Raw genomic sequence first — 9,415 nt, 5'->3', positions numbered from 1 at the left:
CTTTCTGCCTCCAGCTATGTGATCAGGGCCACACACTCTCTGTGCATTTGTAAAATAGCAATGACAACAGTGTCTGCTTTTCCGATTGTTGGGAAGTATTGCATGTAAAGTTTTTAGCAGCATGCCTGGCATAGTCCAGTTACTCATTACTAGTTTTATTATTATTATTATTTTATTGACAATATTTAATACCTGGAAGGAAATCCACACCTATAAAAAAGAAATAAGGGAGACAATTTGCCGTTATTTTCCAATTTTCTAAAATAAGTATGCATTGCTATTAGAATGAAAAGGGGGAAAAGAACCCCACACATTTCTGAATAATAGAAATTTGACTAGTCCACTGTCTCCCGAATTTCCCATATTGTCCAAGGAGACCAAGGGGAGTGCAGGTTAAAAGCACAGATTCCTAGGCTCCTACCCAAAAAGCTGGATGAGAATCTCTAAGGGACGAGCCTGTTAATCTACGCTTTTAATCGGCCCCGCGGATGATGCTTACAATCAGGCGCTGCTGGCAGTCGCTCATTTAGAGCGAGGGTTGCAGAGAAGCATGGGAAAGCCCAGCACAGATTGCGGAAATCAGGAGGGCCTGAGCCTACAATTCCCATACTGCCCCGCACACCGGCGACGAGCGGGTGAAGCCTGCCGGGAGTTGTAGTTCCGGCCCGCCAGGGGTCCGCCCATAAGAACGCCGGAGATGACTGCCGCAAACCTCCCGCCCCACAATGCAAATGCAAGTGGTGACGTCACCCGAGGAGCGCCGCGGCCGGAGCGGGCGGTTTTTGCCGCCTCTTCCACCAGCCCCGCCGCCAGCTCCCCCGCCGCCGGCTCCTTTTTCTCCTCCCCCGCCGCCGCCTCCTCCTGCTCTGGCTCCTCCGCCACCTCTACACGACCCAGGCCCTCTGCCCCTGGGAAGAAGCCGCATCAGGTCTCCCTCGCGGGCCCGGGGCGCAGGCATGGCGGACGGCGGCGGCGGGGGCGCGGGCGCGGTGGGCGGCGGCGGGGCAGGCCCGGCCTCGGCGGGGGCGGGGGCGGGCGCGGCGGGCGGCGGCGGCGGCGGCCCCATCAACCCGGCCTCGCTGCCGCCCGGCGACCCGCAGCTCATCGCGCTCATCGTGGAGCAGCTCAAGAGCCGGGGCCTGTTCGACAGCTTCCGCCGGGACTGCCTGGCCGACGTGGACACCAAGGTACTGAGGCCGCCGGCCCGCAGCTTCGCTCGTCCGAAGCTGAGAGAGAAACAAAAGATGCCTTTTAATGAAACACCTGCGCGGCGAGGTGAGGCCGCTCGGGGCGGCGCCCGGGGCTTTCTGGGCGACGCGCACGTGGGTCGGGCGCCCAGCCCCGCCGCTGTTGGCTGGGAATGAGCATTTTCCCCAGTCGCTTCTTTGAACTTGGGGTTTCAGTACTGGTTTTTAGAGCCTACACCCCATCTTCCCCAAGATGGGATTCTTTAAGCCTCTCGGTAGCAAACCTCAGTGTGTTTCTGGGGGGGAAAGCCCGGTGAGTAAGCGCGCGTGGTTTGAACGCACAGGCATCAGTATTGTGGCGGTTTGTTCCTTTTCTCCAGCTCACCGATCGCAGACTTGCGCGGGCGGCCGCGAGAAGGTACGTTGTGGTAGAGCCAGCACCCCTGTTTTGTACTCCTTCGCCGATTAAAGGGCATTTGGAACCTATATTAAATCCTAATGCCGCAGGTGAACCCCCCCTCCTCCCCCCAGTAAGAGGCTGCTTCACTTTACCTGGCTGCCAAGATGGTTTGGATTCAGGGAACATCTTGGGTGTTGAGTGAGCCGTGCAGGAGTTCCCCTTCTCCCTTTCAGAGGCTTCTCCAACTCGACTCCAGGTTCAGGAGGCTCTGCTACCGACGGGGCTCCTCCAGGGAAGTGGTTTCTCCTCCCTGAGCCTACCTCAGAGCAAGACTGTGAGCTTCAAGTAAGACCTTAAGGATAGGGACCCCCAGTCTGCTTCGTCATTGAACTGGATAGGGACCCCCAGTCTGCTTAGTCATTGAACTGGATAGGGACCCCCGGTCTGCGTAGTCATTGAACTGGGACTGGCCTGTGTCTGCCATGCTGTGTGGATACAGGAACAAGTCAGTCACCACCCAGTCCTCAAAGCTTGCACTCCAGCGTGGAAAACGGACATGTGCCCCAGATGGTATATATAGTAAGCAGTCTATACTGTTTCTCCTCCAAGATTAAAAGCCCAAGTAGAAGTGTTGTCCTTGAGATGAGGTGTTTGCTTTTTCTTATTTCAGGGTCTCGGGTACACACTGTCAGAGCTTTCACCCTTTCCCAGGACTCTGGGTGTGCTCAGCTTCCCATCACACATTCTCCACTCATATTTCCTGTGTTCCAGTAGGTTTTGTGTGGCCTCATCGATGTAGTATATGTTTTACTTATTTATTTTAGTGAATATCGAGAAGCTGTCAGGGGAGAGGGAATTGAGCCTCCCCCCCTTAACACCTCTGTGGTCGGTCCTTCTGGTAGCTGCCAGGTGGTTTTACTCCCCAAAGGTGGGTCTTTCCAGTTGCTTTGAGACCTGTGGTTCTCAAAGTGTGGTCCTTGGATCAGCAGCATCACTTGAGAACTTGTTAGAAATGCATATTCTTAGGCCCCACCTGAGACTGCTGGAGTATTTAGGGGAACATGTTCTGATGATGTTTGCAGTTTACTTAGCAGTGCATCCAAACTATAAATAAATAGGACAAACTGATCCGTGGTCCAGAACAGGGCTAGATAATACAGTAAAATGTCAGTGCCTGGGACAAAAGGGCCCTTTCACTTAGGTAATGAGAGGATTACTCTATATTGTCAGCATTTGTTGAGGTTTGGTGGGGACATTTGCTGTCCGCTGTCCTTTTTCAGTAAACTGTCATCTCAAAGCAGGTGAGTTATTTGGAATAGAAGGTATAGTATCAGGATGCATGCTTACAAGGCACGATCTAGTTCTAGCTCCTTTAAGCAAAGGGGAGGCTCTGCTGACTCATGGGATCCAAGGAAGGACTGAATGAACAAAATGAACAAATTGCCAGAAGGCTCGGGAGCATTTGGACCAGGGCTGCTCCACCAGGGCTGTCTTTCCTCTGTTCTCTATAACCGTGTCACTGTCGGGTACTGCGGGGTCATCCCTTTGGTTACTGGTATCTCTTGACTATACCTTACTCTGGCTTCCTCCTCCAGAAAGGGACTCTCAGCTCCAGTTTACAAAAAAAATCCCAGGGACTGTCTGGATTGTCTTAGCCTGGGTCAGGCACCCTCTGCTGTGGCCAGGAGAACATGGCACCCACTGCCCTGCCCTTGTGAAGAGGGGAGGATGTTACCTGGAGAAGGGAGTTGCTAGGCAGATAGGACACGAGCATGTTAATTCTCTCATTTTCATGCCTTCCTCTTTCCAGGTTTAGTGGAGAGTCCTTATGTTTGTGAGCCAGCTTTCTTGGCCTCTTGGAAGAGTCCACTCATGGAGTGAAGGCCTACTGAGTCTTTTGTTGGTTTCATTTACCCAACTGTTAGCAAACTTTGTCCACAATAACACTGCAGAATAAACCAAGTCTCAGTGGCTTATGCAAGCATTTGTTCTCATACCGATAGGGCTGCAGGTGCCCAGAGCTCAGCTGGCCTCAGTAGGCTTCAGCTGGGTGGCTCAGCTGTGGGTGGCAGGTTGCCTAGGTTTGGATCCAAGCTATGGGTTGGGGTTAGGTCTGCTGCACGTATACTCACCCTAGGCCCCAGACTGAAGGGGAGGAGCCACCCAGGACATGCTGTAATAGAGGGTCATCAGGGCACAAGAGCCAGGCCAGGCAGTACAACCACCTTTAAGGTCTCATCACTAACGTCCCATTGACCAGAGCAAATCACATCGCTAAACTCAGCATCATTGGGCAGGGAAGTCTGCGCCCTCCTTGGAGGGGAGAGCAGTGGACATAATACTCCTGGTTTGGAGAAGAGCAGCTGACAGCACCAGAAGTTTCTGGAGGCTCAGAACATGCATTCCTTGTGTTTACCAAGTGCCTTCTAATTTTGTTCTGATGCTGTTGGGTCTAGAATCAGTAAGTACCTCTCGGCTCCTTTTGGACTTCAGTTGTGTTTCCCCTCAGCCTTTCCCAGTGTTCTGTAGGCTTTGACTTCAGTTTGAGCTCTTGCATCGTGCTGAGGTTTGGGTGGCCCTTCATTTGATGCAAGGGGCTTTCCTGAGCCTTTGTTTGTTGCTGAGAATACCCTGTGAGGCAGTGGGGCAGTAATAGCACAGTTTTCCAGTGGGAAATGAGACTCAGAGGTTGCCGGACTTGTTGAAAGTCAAAGAGCTGGTAAGCAGTGGAGCCAGGCTAGAACCCAGTCCATTTGATTTGTAAACAGCCTGGGTCTAACCTTGGCTTTGCCACGCGGGCAATTTGTTTACCTTTTCTTAGCTTAAATTTCTCATCTCTAACGGGGGCAGGAGAGGGCTCATAGGATGGACGTCCCTCAGAGCAGCACTTGAAAAGTAAATGAGATAATAACATATGGCATCTGGCACTGTGCCCCCCATAGAGTGGGCACTGGTGTTAGCCAGTGATCCTCGCCCTGCCTGCCCTGCCTGCCGCGTGCTCGCCACCATGAAGTGCATGAAGAACCCGAAAGTCTGCGCTTCTCTGAAGAGCAATGTCCTGAATGACTGATTTCCAGACCTTTGATGCATGTAACTTCTGACCTTGCCTTCTTTTTAATGTTGTAGCCAGCTTACCAAAACCTGAGGCAGAAAGTGGATAATTTTGTGTCAACACAACTGGACAAGCAGGAATGGAACCCTACGATGAACAAAAACCAGCTGCGAAACGGCCTGAGGCAGAGCGTGGTTCAGTAAGTAAGCAGGTTGAGCGTGAGAGGCAGTACCAACGTGCGGCACACAGGAGGGCGGGTGCAGGTCACTGTCCGGGCAGGGGGGTGCTCGTTCCCAGCAAATGTCACACAGGAGTTGCAGCAGACTGCCCCTTTATTAAAACCCACATCCAAGCACCGAACTCAGCTGAAATCCTTGCTAGTTTCTCCAGCCTGTGGAGGTTTTCCTGTGCACATCTCTCCAGGGGCATCAAAAGATATTCCAATTGCAAGATATAATCCCTGCTCTGAAGTTTTCAGTAGTCTGAACATACTTGGGCATTTTAGATCAAGATATCAGGGTGTGGATCTTGGGCACACGGATCTGGGTCTTTATTCTCACAAGCGAATGCTTAGTTTTACCACCTGTTTAAATTTTCCAGCTTTTTGTTTGATCTAAAATGTATTTAACCAGAAACGTGAATTTGGACTTAATACTGGGACATTTATCTGTGATTCTTGCTAACACTTTGAGGCAAATTCTAATGCAGTTTTGGAATGAAGATTTGCTACTTAAGCCTGGAGTGTTGTCACCTGGTGAGACCCTGCAGCCCCAGCGTCGGCCTGCTGGCCTGGCCATTCAGGCCCAGAAGCTGGGTCCCAGGTCCATAGGGTGGACGGCTCCACAGAAAATCGAGCTGTGCTGTTGAACCTAATAGTGACAAAGTCTTTTAACTGCATGATACCTGCTCATTTCCCTGCTGTTTTAGGATCCACCTCCAGGGAAGCGAGCTGCACTGTGCTTCCCCTGATCAGGTGTTCACATCCAGGAGAGATCCCTGTGAATCTGCCTTGGAAACGGGTGTAGCTGGAAAGCGATGGGCTCGTGACTGAGGAGGGAAGCTTTGCCCCCTGACTCACCGTGGCCTGGTGCTGACCTCACTGTGTGTCACGAGCTCAGCTTGGAGGGCACACGCTGTCTAATGCAGGTCTCCCTGAGAGTGCCCTGGGCTCTAATGGTGTCATGTTTACATCCAGGCTTCCTGCTGATAAGCTGTTAGTCACCCTGATTCCAGGGAGCACTTTACCCGCCGCTCAGCCTATGGGTTCAGGGCCTGTGTCTCATCTCGCTTGTCACAGTGGCTTTCCCTCGTTCATTTTCTCTGCTGTCCCTGACACCATCTGCCCATTTACTGCAGGACCTGTTTCTACCCAACCAAGCAAAGGCTTGACTGGCCCAAGCGCTCTCAGGTCTAAAGGAAAAGTAGGGCCTTCCCTGCCTCTCATGACGGTATTTGCCTATTTCAGTCCTTTGAGAACACCTTGGTTTGAACCTCCATGGACTCTCCCAAACTTTTCAGATATCATGTGCTTTCTGTCACCATGACCTTCCTTACTACCATGCCCCAAGTGTTTGAATACAGACATTTTGGCTAATTTTTACTCTACTTCAAAAAGGGTTTGGGGTGTATTTTAGCACCTTAGGAGCTTAGAACCAATTTGTTTCCTATCTATTTACTTGTTTACTTCCAAGTCCCTTGTGTGTGTTCTAGGCAGCAGCCATAGCTGCAGGCCATGTGGAATGGTGGCGGTGTGGTGGCCCTCCCAGCACTGTGCATTTGAGTTAGAGGTGGTGTGGGGATCAGCAGCCAGGTCACTGCTGGAGGCCATGTGGAATGGTGGCGGTGTGGTGGCCCTCCCAGCACTGTGCATTTGAGTTAGAGACGGTGTGGGGATCAGCAGCCAGGTCACTGCTGGAGGCCATGTGGAATGGTGGCGGTGTGGTGGCCCTCCCAGCACTGTGCATTTGAGTTAGAGACGGTGTGGGGATCAGCAGCCAGGTTGCTACTGGAAGCTACTTCTGCTTCGGCCAGTAAGAGAACAGATGTCGAAGGAAAGGAGTCAAGTCTGAGGCTCGCTGGCTCTGATGGTATGATGAAGCTTTTCAGCTCTGCCTGTCGTCAAGTTCTTTCCTACCATGTCACCACTTTTCATGGTCTTTGGGACAGGCCACCTAGTTTTGCTTGGTTCCTTTGCACAGGGCTGAGGTGGTAGTGGGTGAGGTTGTGAGGCAGGAGTAATAGGTGGCTCCTGGTTGTGGGTTGCTCCTCTAAAGTAAAAATATAGCAGCTGGAACTCTGCTAGTGGATCTCCCTTGGAAAGAACTCCTGAGTGGCTGTAGCTTTGACCAGTGGGGTGTTTACTGGGCTCACGTGACACTGGGCTCACGTGACACTTGTTGGGGACGAAAGCATCTCAGAGGAACTAGGTAACAGAATGATCTCTCTGTCTCCACAAGGTCAGGGATGTTGGAAGCTGGAGTGGACAGAATTATTTCTCAGGTGGTGGATCCCAAGCTAAACCACATCTTCAGGCCACAGATAGAACGAGCAATTCATGAGTTCCTGGCAGCCAAGAAAAAAGAAGCTGTGCCCGCACCCCCTCCGGAGCCAGAGAGCCAGGACCCCGCAGCCCCATCCCAGGATGCGCCCTAAGCTCCGGTATGCTCTCTTTAGTCCAGGAGCCCCTTGTCTCTGACTTAGAGGTAGTGAAATGGATAGACGAGGGGTAAGCCGTCACTGGGGATGACCATCTTGTCTACCAGAAAAATAGTTACACAGATGGATCTAACCTGCTCTTTACAAGCATTTTCACTGCGCACTAAGTGGCAGCATTTTCCTGAGTAGTGAGGGGGAATCTGTGCCTCAGAGCTAAACATTTCAGCTAGGAGGTGCTTCATTAGACACCAGCTGGTATGACCAGTGTGTACAGGGAAATTCAAATGAAAGTCTTGCTTTTCTGAAATTGCTTAAGTGAGTCTCACCCCTGGACCCAGTTAAATTTGGGTTTGCAGTTTGGATATAAAATCAAGCAATGCATCCACAAGTGACTCATCCTAAATGGGACTCAAAGCCCTGCTGGATTTCCTTGTGTTTAAAGGGAGTTGAGTTTACCACTGTCAGTTACCACAGGGTTCTTCTGGTAAGCGCCCCCCTTTTTTATTACATTGGGAATTTAATTTTTAAAATCAACCATAGATGCACACAGTAATGCTTTCTGTAGGGTCTGGGCGACATTAGTCAGAATAGGTCGTGGTCGGTGGTGGGCTTGGACTTAGCATTATTAGTAACCACTGGGTTCACCTTGACCCCTCTTTCTACTCTGCGGTCTTTGGTGCTCATATGGGAGACCTTGATGCCATTACGGAATGTAAAACATTCACTGCAAGTCTTCCCAGTTTAACTGAAAATTCCTTTAGGAACATAAGTCCAGTAAATGTAGTCTCATCAATAAGCATACTGATGGGACTCTCTTCTTTGTAGAATGTGCCTGACGTCTTTTGGAAGCTCCATTGAATAGTGATAAAGAAGTGGATTCAGTTCATAGTGATACAGCTTCAGAGTGAAGACGGGCGAAAGTCGTCGCTGGCTTCACCTTTGACTTTGGAGCGGGGTCCACACTGAGCGGGGGCGAGTTTGGCAGGAGGAAAGCTGACCTGTGTGCCCCTGCCATCTGGCCAGCCTGTCTGAGGGGCTGACACCAGCAGACACTACAGAGAACTAAAACACTACATCAACCTGGGGTTGTCCCAAAACAAACCTTTGTACTTGAATCAGGAGACTGCATGTGGATTTTAGGGGTTGTGCTTGGGGATAAACAAAGCTACGGTGAGGGAACGTGCAGTCCCAGAGTTGCAGTTCCTGAGGGCTGAGAGCGGCAGTCAGGGTCAGTGGGGCAGGGCTGGGACTGCTTATTTGTTTCTCAGAGTGCAGACTGGACGGTACAAGCCGTTAGCATCAATAGCTTTAAAGGTGTTGTGACCCTTCCCTCTTGTTTGTGAATCCTGTAGTTGCAGTGTCCTTTCCCCGAAAAGGCGACAAACACGGGGCCCTAGGATGCTTGAGGAAGCTCAGACACTAGTAAAAGGAAGCATTTGCGGGCTCTCTGCCCAGGGCTGCTTCCTACTTTGCAAGCAGGAAGTCGTGGGTGTGTTTATTTTATTCTCATGTTTGTGTTTTTTTAGAAAAGTGAATGATCCATAAATAGCCTCAGTTTTATAATAAAATCATTTGATACCCTTACTCTAAAGCTTCCACTGACTCTTAGACCCCAGGATGTGAAAGGTGAACTTTCCCTTGGCCTGCGGGGCCACATCTGTGCCCGGCATGGGACTTGAACTGCCGTCGACCTGGAGCCAGGAGGCAAAGCTGGACGGGTGGGCAGGTGCTCTCCTCCCTTGGACCACTACCAATGCCGGCCTTCAGTTGAGGGCACCTATAATTGTGTTTCTCGGATTTGAATGTGCGGAGGATCACCTGGGGATCTTGGAAAAATGCACATTCTGGTAGAGGATTCCTGAGGTGGGACCAGAGCGTGTGTCTAAAGCTGGTGCTGCTGAGGCTGCCGGCCCTCCGCAGACACTGCGCCCCACCCCTGGGTAATGTCAGAGGCCACTTCACACTGAGACTGTGTGGTTCTTAGTTGAATCTGCTACTGGATATTGCTAATCCAATAAACTAACCTACAGGAAGTCCCAGCACAGCATCATCAATAGGTTCTCAGTAACTAACTTGAGGCAAAACGAAATATGACAAAATCCATTTTTACCATCGGCTAAT

The 9,415-nt window shown here is 51.0% G+C and overlaps 1 protein-coding gene across 1 annotated transcript; it reads left to right on the top strand.

The window, feature by feature from the left end:
- Nucleotides 1–790: 790 nt before the first annotated feature.
- Nucleotides 791–8,878, top strand: BOD1 (biorientation of chromosomes in cell division 1). Its single transcript, XM_016211246.2, has 4 exons — nt 791–1,187; nt 4,714–4,838; nt 7,096–7,297; nt 8,120–8,878. The coding sequence occupies exons 1-3, from the start codon at nt 957–959 to the stop codon at nt 7,289–7,291; spliced, it is 552 nt and encodes a 183-aa protein (XP_016066732.2). The 5' UTR covers nt 791–956; the 3' UTR covers nt 7,292–7,297; nt 8,120–8,878.
- Nucleotides 8,879–9,415: the final 537 nt, after the last annotated feature.

The sequence above is a fragment of the Miniopterus natalensis genome, chromosome 4 (assembly GCF_054644295.1).
Source record: "Miniopterus natalensis isolate mMinNat1 chromosome 4, mMinNat1.hap1, whole genome shotgun sequence".
Classification (NCBI taxonomy): Eukaryota; Metazoa; Chordata; class Mammalia; order Chiroptera; family Miniopteridae; genus Miniopterus; species Miniopterus natalensis.
Note: the sequence above shows the minus strand (reverse complement) of the source record. Positions and strands in the feature narration are given on the sequence as shown.